The following is an 11,387-nucleotide window of genomic DNA, read 5'->3' on the forward strand; positions in this document are numbered from 1 at the left end:
TCTTTATAGATTTTGGACACTAGCCCTTTATCTGATATGTCATTTGCAAATATCTTCTCCCATTCTGTCATTTGTCTTTTGGTGTTGTTAACTGTTTCCTTTGCTGTGCGAAAGCTTTTAAACTTGATGAAGTCCCAATAGTTCATTTTTGCCCTTGCTTCCCTTGCCTTTGGCAATGTTTCTGGAAAGAATTTGCTGAGGCTAAGGTGGAAGAGGTTGCTGCCTGTGTTCTCCTCAAGGATTTTGATAGATTCCTTTCTCATATTGAATCCTTCATCCATTTTGAGTCTATTTTCATGTGTGGTGTAAGGAAATGGTCCATTTTTTTTTTTTTCTGCATGTGGCTGCCCAATTTCCCCAACACCATTTATTGAAGAGGCTGTCTTTTTTTCCATAGGACATTCTTTCCTGCTTTGTCGAAGATTAGTTGACCATAGAGTTGAGGGTCTATTTCTGGGCTCTCTATTCTGTTCCACTGATCTATGTGTCTGTTTTTGTGCCAGTTCCATGACGACAGCTATGTAATAGAGCTTGAGGTCTGGAATTGTGATTCCACCAACTTTGGCTTTTTTTTTTTCAATATTCCTTTGGCCATTCGAGGTCTTTTCTGGTTCCATATAAATTTTAGGATTATTTGTTCCATTTCTGTGAAAAAATGGGTGGGACTTTGATAGGGATTGCATTAAATGTGTATATTGCTTTAGGTAGCATAGACATTTTCACAATATTTATTCTTCCAATCCAGGAGCATGGAACATTTTTCCATTTCTTTGTGTCTTCCTCAATTTCTTTCATGAGTACTTTATAGTTTTCTGAGTATAGATTCTTAGCCTCTTTGGTTAGGTTTGTTCCTAGGTATCTTATGGTTTTGGGTGCAATTGTAAATGAGATTGACTCCTTAATATCTCTTTCTTCTGTCTTGTTGTTGGTGTAGAGACATGAAACTGATTTCTGTGCATTGATTTTATATCCCGACACTTTACTGAATTCCTGTATAAGTTCTAGCAGTTTTGGAGTGGAGTCTTTTGGGTTTTCCACATATAGTGTCATATCATCTGCAAAGAGTGATAGTTTGACTTCTTCTTTGCCGATTTGGATGTCTTTAATTTCTTTTTGTTGTCTGATTGCTGAGGCTAGGACTTCTAGTACTATGTTGAAAAACAGTGGTGATAGTGGACATCCCTGCCATGTTCCTGACCTTAGCAGAAAAGCTTTTAGTTTTTCTCCATTGAGAATGATATTTGCGGTGGGTTTTTCATAGATGGCTTTGATAATATTGAGTTATGTGCCCTCTATCCTTACACTTTGAAGAGATTTGGTCAGGAAGGGATTCTATACTTTGTCAAATGCTTTTTCAGCATCATATGGTTCTTGTTCTATTCTTTTTTTAAAAAATTTTTAATTTTTTTCAGCTTAGCAGTATTCAATGTTTTTGCACCACACCCAGTGCTCCATGCAATCTATGCCCTCTCCAATACCCACCACCTGGTTCCCCCAAACTCACACCCCCGTTGCTTCAAAACCCTCAGATTGTTTTTCAGAGTCCACAGTCTCTCATGGTTCAACTCCCCTTCCAATTTCCCCCAACTCCCTTCTCCTCTCTAACTCCCCTTCTCCTCCATGCTATTTGTTATGCTCCACAAATAAGTGAAACCATATGAAAATTGGCTCTCTCTGCTTGACTTATTTCACTCAGCATAATCTCTTCCAGTCCCGTCCATGTTGCTACAAAAGTTGGGTATTTGTCCTTTCTGATGGAGACATAATACTCCATAGTGTATATGGACCACATCTTCCTTATCCATTCATCTGTTGAAGGGCATCTTGGTTCTTTCCACAGTTTGGCGACCATGGCCATTGGTGCTATAAACATTGGGGTACAGATCGCCCTTCTTTTCACTACATCGGAATCTTTGGGGTAAATACCCAGGAGTGCAATGGCAGGGTCATAGGGAGATTTTTGTTTAATTTCTTGAGGAATCTCCACACTGTTCTCCAAAGAGGCTGCACCAACTTGCATTCCCACCAACAGTGTCAGAGGGTTCCCCTTTCTCCACATCCTCTCCAATGCATGTTGTTTCCTGTCTTGCTAATTTTGGCCATTCTAAGTGGTGTAAGGTGATATCTCAATGTGGTTTTAATTGGAATCTCCCTGAGGGCTAGTGATGATAAACATTTTTTCATGTGTCTGATAGCCATTTGTATGTCTTCATTGGAGAAGTGCCTGTTCATATTTCTGCCCATTTTTTAAAATATGACGGTCTGTTTTGTGTGTGTTGAGTTTGAGGAGTTCATTATAGATCCTGGATATCAACCTTTTGTCTGTACTGTCATTTGAAAATATCTTCTTCCATTCTGTGGGTTGCCTCTTTGTTTTGTTGACTGTTTCCTTTGCTGTGCAGAAGCTTTTGATTTTGATGAAGTCCCAAAAGTTCATCTTCACTTTTTTTTCCTTTGCCTTTGGAGACATATCTTGAAAGAAGTTGCTGTGGCTGATATAAAAGAGACTATTGTCTATATTCTCCTCTAGGATTCTGATGGATTCTTGTCTCACATTGAGGTCTTTTATCCATTTTCATTTTATCTTTGTGTATAGTGTAAGAGAATGGTCGAGTTTCATTGTTCTACATAACTGTCCGGTTTTCCCAGCACCATTTATTGAAGAGACTGTCTTTTTTCCACTGGATATTTTTTCCTGTTTTGTGGAAGATTATTTGACCATAGAGCTGAGGGTCCATATCTGGGCTCTCTACTCTGTTCCACTGGTCTACATTTCTGTTTTTATGCCAGTACCATGCTGTCTTGATGATCACAGCTTTGTAGTAAAGCTTGATATCAGGTAACGTGATGCCCCCAGTTTTATTTTTGTTTTTCAACATTTCCTTAGCAATTTAGGGTCTCTTCTGGTTCCATACAACTTTCTGGATCATTCGCTCCAGCTCTTTGAAAAATACCAGTGGAGTTTTGATGGGAATGGCATTAAAAGTATAGATTGCTCTAGGCACTATAGACATTTTAACAATGTTTATTCTTCTGATCCATGAGCATGGAATGGTCTTCCATCATTTTGTGTCTTCTTCAATTTCTTTCATGAATGTTCTGTAGTTTCTTGAGTTCAGATCCTTTACCTCTTTGGTTAGGTTTATTCCCAGGTATCTTATGGTTCTTGGTGCTATAATAAATGGAATCAATTCTCTAATTTCTCTTTCTGTATTTTCATTGTTAGTGCATAAGAAAGACACTGATTTCTGTACATTGGTTTTGTATCACCTTACAGAATTGCTGTATGAGTTCTAGTAGTTTGGGGGTGGAGTCTTTTGGGTTATCCAGATAAAGAATCATGTCATCTGTGAAGAGAGAGAATTTGACTTCTTCATTGCCAATTTGGCTACCTTTTATTTCTCTTTGTTGCCTGATTGTCTTCTTTCTTTTATTAATGCGTTGTATCACACTGATTGATTTGCGGATGTTGAACCAATCTTGCAGCCCTGGAATAAATCCCACTTGGTTGTGGTGCATAATCCTTTTAATGTACTGTTGAATCCTATTGGCTAGTATTTTGATGAGAATTTTTGCATCTGTGTTCATCAAGGATATTGGTCTATAGTTCTCTTTTTTGATGGGATCCTTGTCTGGTTTTGGGATCAAGGTGATGCTGGCCTCAACAAATGAGTTTGGAAGTTTTCCTTCCATTTCTATTTTTTGGAAGTTTAAGGAGAATACAAATTAGTTCTTCTTTATATGTTTGGCAAAATTCCCCCAGGAAGCCATCTGGCCCTGGGCTTTTGTTTGTTTGGAGATTTTTGATGACTGTTTCAATCTCCTTACTGGTTATGTATCTGTTGAGGTTTTCTATTTCTTCCTGGTTCAGTTGTGGTAGTTTATATGTCTCTAGGAATGCATCCATTTCTTCCAGTTGTCAAATTTGTTGGCATAGAATTATGTTCTTATAATTGTTTTTATCTCTTTGGTGTTAGTTGTGATCTCTCCTCTTTCATTCATGATTTTATTTATTTGGGTCCTTTCTTTTTTCTTTTTTGATAAGTCTGGCCAGGTGTTTATAAATCTTATTAATTCTTTCAAAGAACCAGCTCCTAGTTTTGTTGATTTGTTCTATTGTTTTTTGATTTCTGTTTCATTGATTTCTGCTCTTATTTTTATGATTTCTTTTCTCCTGCTGGGTTTAGACATTCTTCATTGTTCTTTCTCCAGTTCCTTAAGGTGTAGGGTTAGGTTGTGTATTTGAGACCTTTCTTGTTTCTTGAGAAAGGCTTGTACCACTATATATTTTCCTCTCAGGACTGCCTTTGCTGTGTCCCACGGAATTTAAATCATTGTTGTGTTCATTATCATTTGTTTCCATGAATTTTTTCAATTCTTCTTTAATTTCCTGGTTGACCCATTGATTTTTTTAGAAGGATGATGTTTAGTATCCATGTATTTGTGTTCTTTCCAAATTTCCTCTTGTGATTGAGTTCTAGCTTCAGAGCATTGTGGTCTGAAAATATGTAGGGAATGATCCCAATCTTTTGATACCAGCTGAGACCTGATTTAGGACCCAGGATATGATCTATTCTGGAGAATGTTCCATGTGCACTGGAGAAGAATGTGTATTCTGTTGCTTTGGGATGAAATGTTCTGAATATATCTGTGATGTCCATCTGGTCCAGTGTGTCATTTAAGGCCTTTATTTCCTTGTTGAACTTTTGCTTGGATGATCTGTCCATTTTAGTGAGGGAAGTGTTAAAGTCCTCTACTATTATTGCATTATTGTTGATGTGTTTCTTTGATTTTGTTATTAATTGGTTTATATATTTGGCTTCTCCCACGTTAGGGATATAGATATTTAAAATTGTTAGATTTTCTTGTTGGACAGATCCTTTGACTATGATATAGTGTCCTTCCTCATCTCTTTTTAGAGTCTTTGGTTTAAGATCTGATTGATCTGATATAAGGATTGCCACCCCAGTTTTCTTCTCATGTCCATTAGCATGGTAAATTTTTTATCCACCCCCTCACTTTAAACACTTTAAATCTGGAGGTGTCTTCGGGTCTGAAATGAGTTTCTTATAGGCAATATATAGATGGGTTTTGTTTTTTTATCCATTCTGAAACCCTGAGTGTTTTCATTGGGGCATTTAGCCCATTAACATTCAGGGTAACTATTGAGAGATATGAATTTAGTGCCATTGTATTGCCTGTAAGGTGCCTGTTACTGTATATTTTCTCTGTTCCTTTCTGATCTACTAGTTTTAGGCTCTCTCTTTGCTTGGGGGACCCCTTTCAATATTTCCTGTAGAGCTGGTTTGGTGTTTGCAAATTCTTTCAGTTTTTGTTTGTCCTGCAAGCTTTTTATCTCTTTCTATTTTCAGTGATAGCCTCGCTGGATGTAGTGTTCTTGGTTGCATGGTTTTCTCGTTTAGTCCTCTGAATATATCATGCCAGTTCTTTCTGGCCTGACAGGTCTCTGTGGATAAGTCCACTGCCAATTTATTATTTATACCATTGCATGTTACAGACTTCTTTTCCCGGGCTGCTTTCAGGATTTTCTCTTTGTCACTAAGACTTGTAAATTTTACTATTAGATGATGGGGTGTGGACCTATTCTTATTGATTTTGAGGGGGGTTCTCTGCACCTCCTGGATTTTAATGCTTGTTCCCTTTGCCAAATTAGGGAAATTCTCTCCAATAAACCTTCTGCTCCCCTCTCTGTTTCTTCTTTCTTCTGGAATCCCAATTATTCTAATGTTGTTTCATCTTATGGTGTCATTTATCTCTCAAATTCTCCCCTTGTGGTCCAGTAGCTGTTTGTCCCTCTTTTGCTCAGCTTCTTTATTCTCTGTCATTTGGTCTTCTATATCACTAATTCTTTCTTCTGCCTCCTTTATCCTAGCAGTAAGAGCCTCCATTTTTGATTGCACCTCATTAATATATTTTTGATTTCAACTTGGTTATATTTTAGTTATTTTATTTCTCCAGAAAGGGCTTTTATCTTTCCAGAGAGGGTTTCTCTAATATCTTCCATGCCTTTTTTGAGCCTGGTTAGAACCTTGAGAATCATCATTCTGAACTCTAGATCTGACGTATTACCAATGTCTGTATTGATTAGTTCCCTAGCCTTCAGTACTGCCTCTTGGTCTTTTTTTTTTTTTTTTTTTTTTTTTTTTGTTTTTTTGTGGTGAGTGTTTCTGCCTTGTCATTTTGTCCAGTTAAGAGTATATGAAGGGGGAGACAACATGGCGGGGAAGTAGGAGGCGGTGTCTTTTCAACCTGTGCCCTTATGTGAGCTTATTACCTACCAAAGAACTCTGATCACCTATGAAATCAGCCTGAGATCAGAATTACATACCTCTGGATCTCTACAGGAGCAGAAGATTCCAATGGGCAGGTAAAGCAGAGTGGGAACCTTGAACTGATATCAGAAGATAAACAAAAGGGGGAGGGAGCCACCAGAGGTGACCGATTGGAAAGTAATACCTGTAATACGAGTGTGCCCTGCATCTGGGGGCCAGCATTAACTTGGAGACTGGTTGAAAGCACTCCAACAGAGTAAAGGATCATGCTGGGGCGGGAATTGTGGGAATCAGTGTGGCTAGGGACAGGGGCTTTAGTCCCTGGACCCAGGACGGCCTCTTCTGGTGCTGAGCCAGAAGGAGTGCAGCGGAGAAACAAGGTCTTGGTCCCTGAGCCGCCAGCATGCCCGAGATTGCATGGGGTCTGGCTCCTGTGAGGGGCTGGGAGCCACACCAGATGGCATAATGCGCGAGCCCTGCTATAGAGCCTAAGATACGCGTGTTCCTCAAGCTCCCCTGAGAGAGGTGTACAAAGGCCCACCCAGCGCTCTTAGACCCGCGCCATTGTTTCAGAACCTGAGACGCGCACCCCAAACTTTCTCTGAGAGAGGTGCGCGAAGGCCCAGCCTGGTATTTTCGGACGTGTGCCCCGCTCTCAGATTCTGAGACGCGCGCGTGCGACCCACAGCCTCCCCTGAGAAAGGTGTGTGCAAGTTGGGTGCTATTAAACCCAGAAAGACCAGGTACTCCCAGCCCGGGCCAGTGGGAAAACCTCTGTTTGTGATCGCTGCTTGGAACCTCTCTGGAGGTCTGGAGCTGCCCAGACAGCTGTCGCTGCCGTGGTTTTGGGTACAAGCAGAAGATCCTGCGTCCCCAGGGACCGTGACTTAGAAACTGCTCTGCAAGTGGCCAAGGGGGAATTTATATGGGCTCTGCAGCCAGACTGAGGCTTCTCTCTGAGAGGGAGGTCAGGGTGCAGTTTGCTTTCCTCTAAACCTACAAAAACCATTAAAAGCGCTCAAGGCGAGAGAAAAAAAAAAAAAAAAAAGTGAACAAACATAAAAACCTCCAGAGAACAAAAGCCTGAAAAAACCGGTTTCCTCAGAGTCCACCCCCTTGAGGGGGGCGGGGGGACTTAACTCAGGGAACATCATTGACTGAAAATCCACGTGGCAGGCCCCTCCTCCAGAAAACCAACCAGGAAAGAAAAAAAAAAGACTACAAGAGAACAACCACCACTACTTCATAGGACAACTTTTATTTTTAATTTGTTCCCACTATTTTGGCTCATTTTTTTTATATATATAATTTTTTAACCTATTTGCCATCACAGTGAGCTGTCCAGTACATCAAATTCCATAATAACCTTCTAACCTGAACTTTTTGATACATACAACTGTTTTTCTTTTGCATTTCTATTTTTAAAATTTCTTTTTCTTCAATTTTAGTTTAGTCTAGTCTAGTTTAAATTTTCTAATATTCATATGGAGTTAAACTTCAAAGTAATCCCCTTTCCCCAATCAATACTACCCCTATAGGTAAACCAATTTTTAATCCCTCTTGATCTTAGGAAAGTTGAGTCCTTTAACAAAGATATCAAGATACATCCAGGAAGAATCAAAACAACTTTCCTCGCCCACACTGAGAATTTATAACCACTCTCCCATCTTTTTTCTTCCACCAGTGTTTCTGTGTTTTTGTGTTTGTCCTGATAGTATATAAATCTTATACTTGGGGTTCTTTTTGACAAGGTTCTTCCTTCATTTGCTTATATATATATATATTTCCCCCTCTTGTTATATACTTTTATCAGTCTTTTAGTTAGTCTGTTTTTATTTGTACACTTCATCAACCTTACCTTGGGGTCCATTTGGGCTGAACCTTCTCTTTTATCTTACCTTTCTTTCCTGTCTCTCTCTCTCTCTTTTTTCTTTTTCTTTTCTTTTTTCTCTCATTTGGGTGGGGAATCCTGATTGCTCAGAAGTGTTCCAGGATGCACCTTGACTGCACCATGGTCAATACATCCAGCTACATCTGCTCAGTCATCTCTCACCAAAATGACTAGGAGGAGGAATGTCCAACAGAAGAAAAATACAGAGGATGGGCCTTCTGCAACAGAGCTAACACCTATCAACATAGACAATATGTTGGAAAGAGAATTCAGGCTAACAATTATCCAAGCAATAGCTAGGTTGGAGAAAGCCATGGATGACAAACAGAATTGATTAGGGCTGAACTGAAAGCAACAAGGGAGAATGTTCACAATGTTAGGGCAGAGCTAAAAGCCACCAGAGATAAGGTTCACAATGCTCTCAATGAGTTCCAATCTAATCTAAATTCTCTCAAAGCTAGGGTAACGGAGACAGAAGATAGAATTAGTGATCTGGAGGACAAACAGATAGAGAGAAAGGATCAGGAGGAAGCCTGGAACAAACAGCTTAGAAGCCACGAGAACAGAATCAGGGAAATAAATAATGCCATGAAACATTCCAACATCAGAATTATTGGACTCCCTGAAGGGGAGGAGAAAGAAAGAAGTCTAGAAGATATAGTGGAACAAGTTCTTCATGAAAATTTTCCCAATCTCTCGAATGGACCCAGCTTTCATGTACTAGAGGTCGAATGGTCTCCACCCAAGATTATAGATTCCAAAACATCAAGGCACATGATAGTCAAATTGAGGAATCATAATTGTAGATATAATCTCTTGAAAGCTGCTAGGACAAAGAGGCTCCTTACTTACAGAAGAAAGCCCATCAGAATAACGTCAGACCTGTCCACAGAGACCTGGCAAGCCAGACAGGGCTTGCAAGATATATTCAGGGCACTAAATGAGAAGAACATAGAATACTTTATCCAGCAAGACTGACATTCAATATGGATGGGGAGATAAAGAGTTTCCAGACCAGCAAGGCTTAAAAGACTATACAACCACCATGCCAACACTGCAGGAAATATTAAGGGGGGGTTCTATAAAAGAGGAAAAATCCCAAGAATAGTATTGAACAGAAATATAGAGAGAATCTACAGAAAGAAAGACTTCAAAGGTAACACGATGTCAATAAAAATGTATCTATCAATAATCACTCTCAATGTGAATGGCCCATAAATGTGCCCAAAATGTGCCCATAAAATGACAAGGGTTGCAGATTGGATAAAACGACAGGACCCATCCATATGTTGTCAACAAGAGACCCACTTTGAACCTAAAGATACACCCAGACTGAAAGTGAAGGGATGGAGAAGCATCTTTCATGCCAATGGGCCTCAAAAGAAGGCCGGGGTAGTGATTCTCATATCAGATAAATTAGATTTTAAACTAAAGACTGTAGTCAGAGATACAGAAGGACACTACATAATCCTTAAAGGGACTATCCACCAAGATGATCTAACAACTGTAAATATCTATGCCCCCAATATGGGAGCAGCCAATTACATAAGAAAACTGTTAATCAAGATAAAGAGTCATATTGATATGAATAAATTAATAGTAGAAAATCTTACCACACCTCTCTCAGAAATAGACAGATCATCGAAGCAGAAAATCAATAAAGAAGCAAGAGCATTGAATGACACATTGGATCAGATGGGCCTCATAGATATATACAGAACATTCCACCCTAAAACAGCAGAATACTGATTCTTCTCAAGTGCACATGGAACCTTCTCCAGAATAGACCACACCCTGGGTCACAAATCAGGACTCAACCGATACCAAAAGACCGAGATGATTCCCTGCATATTCTCAGATCACAATGCTTTGAAACTGGAGCTCAATCACAAGGAAAAGTTCAGAAGGAACTCAAACACCTGGACGCTAAAGACCACCTTGCTTAAGAATGCTTGGATCAACCAGGAGATCAAAGAAGAACTGAAACAATTCATGGAAACCAATGAGAATGAAGACACTACGGTCCAAAACCTATGGGATACTGTCGCCCTCGGTCCGCAAGGACGACAATGAGCCTGGTATGATGTTAATGCTTCATTTCCGTTTATTTAATCAACTTCCTTAGCTTATATACAGCAGGGTGACCAATAAGGGGCCAAGCAATGGGGAGAGCCAATGAGAGTCCTGTTACTATGCTGATTAAATTTGATACAGCCAATAACTATGTCCTCCTTTAGGCGGGCTTCACCAGAAGGTTCATTGTATACTTGCAGCGTAGTTTGCTAGCAGTGAGCCAAGCACCTTCTTGTAATGGCGGGGACTTTCCCAGCCAGAGGCAGTCCCCGACAGGATACAGCAAAGGCAGTCCTAAGGGGGAAATAAATAGCCATCCAAGCCTCCCTCAAAAAAATTGAAAAATCCAGAATACACCAGCTGTCTCTACACCTTAAAGAAGTGGAGAATCAACAACAAATCAAACCAACTCCACACATAAGAAGGGAAATCATCAAGATTAGAGCTGACATCGATGAGGTTGAAACCAGAGATACAGTAGAACGTATCAATGAAACTAGAACCTGGTTTTTTGAAAAAATCAATAAGATCGATAATCCATTGGCCACACTAATCCAAAAGAAAAGAGAGAAAGCCCAAATTCATAAAATTATGAATGAAAAGGGAGAGATCACTACGAACACCAAGGAAGTAGAAACAATCATCAGAAGTTATTATCATCAGTTATATGCCAATAAGCTAAGCAATCTAGATGAAATGGATGCATTCCTGGAAAACTATAAACTCCCAAAATTGAACCAGGAAGAAATTGACAACCCGAATAGACCAATATCTAGTAATAAAACTGAAGCAGTGATCAAAAACCTCCCAAAAAACATGAGCCCAGGACCTGATAGATTTCCTGGGGAATTCTACCAAACTTTCTTTTTTTTAAAAAAAATTTTTATTTTTTATAAACATATATTTTTATCCCCAGGGGTACAGGTCTGTGAATCGCCAGGTTTACAGACTTCACAGCACTCACCAAAGCACATACGCTCCCCAATGTCCATAACCCCACCTCTCTTCTCCCAACCCCACCCCCAAAAACCCTCAGTTTGTTTTGTGAGATTAAGAGTCACTTATGGTTTGTCTCCCTCCCAATCCCATCTTGTTTCATTGAATCTTCTCCTACCCACTTAAGCCCCCAT

The 11,387-nt window shown here is 39.6% G+C and overlaps 1 protein-coding gene across 1 annotated transcript in view; it reads right to left on the reverse strand.

Moving 5' to 3' along the window:
* LOC132018577 (ATP synthase subunit epsilon, mitochondrial-like) overlaps positions 1–8,163 on the reverse strand; it is an 18,998-nt gene extending 10,835 nt beyond the window's left edge. The window contains exon 1 of the mRNA XM_059401524.1: positions 8,152–8,163. Within this exon, the coding sequence (XP_059257507.1) occupies positions 8,152–8,163 (12 nt within the window). The remainder of the gene's footprint in view (positions 1–8,151) is intronic.
* Positions 8,164–11,387: the final 3,224 nt, after the last annotated feature.

The sequence above is a fragment of the Mustela nigripes genome, chromosome 5, assembly GCF_022355385.1.
Source record: "Mustela nigripes isolate SB6536 chromosome 5, MUSNIG.SB6536, whole genome shotgun sequence".
NCBI lineage: Eukaryota > Metazoa > Chordata > Mammalia > Carnivora > Mustelidae > Mustela > Mustela nigripes.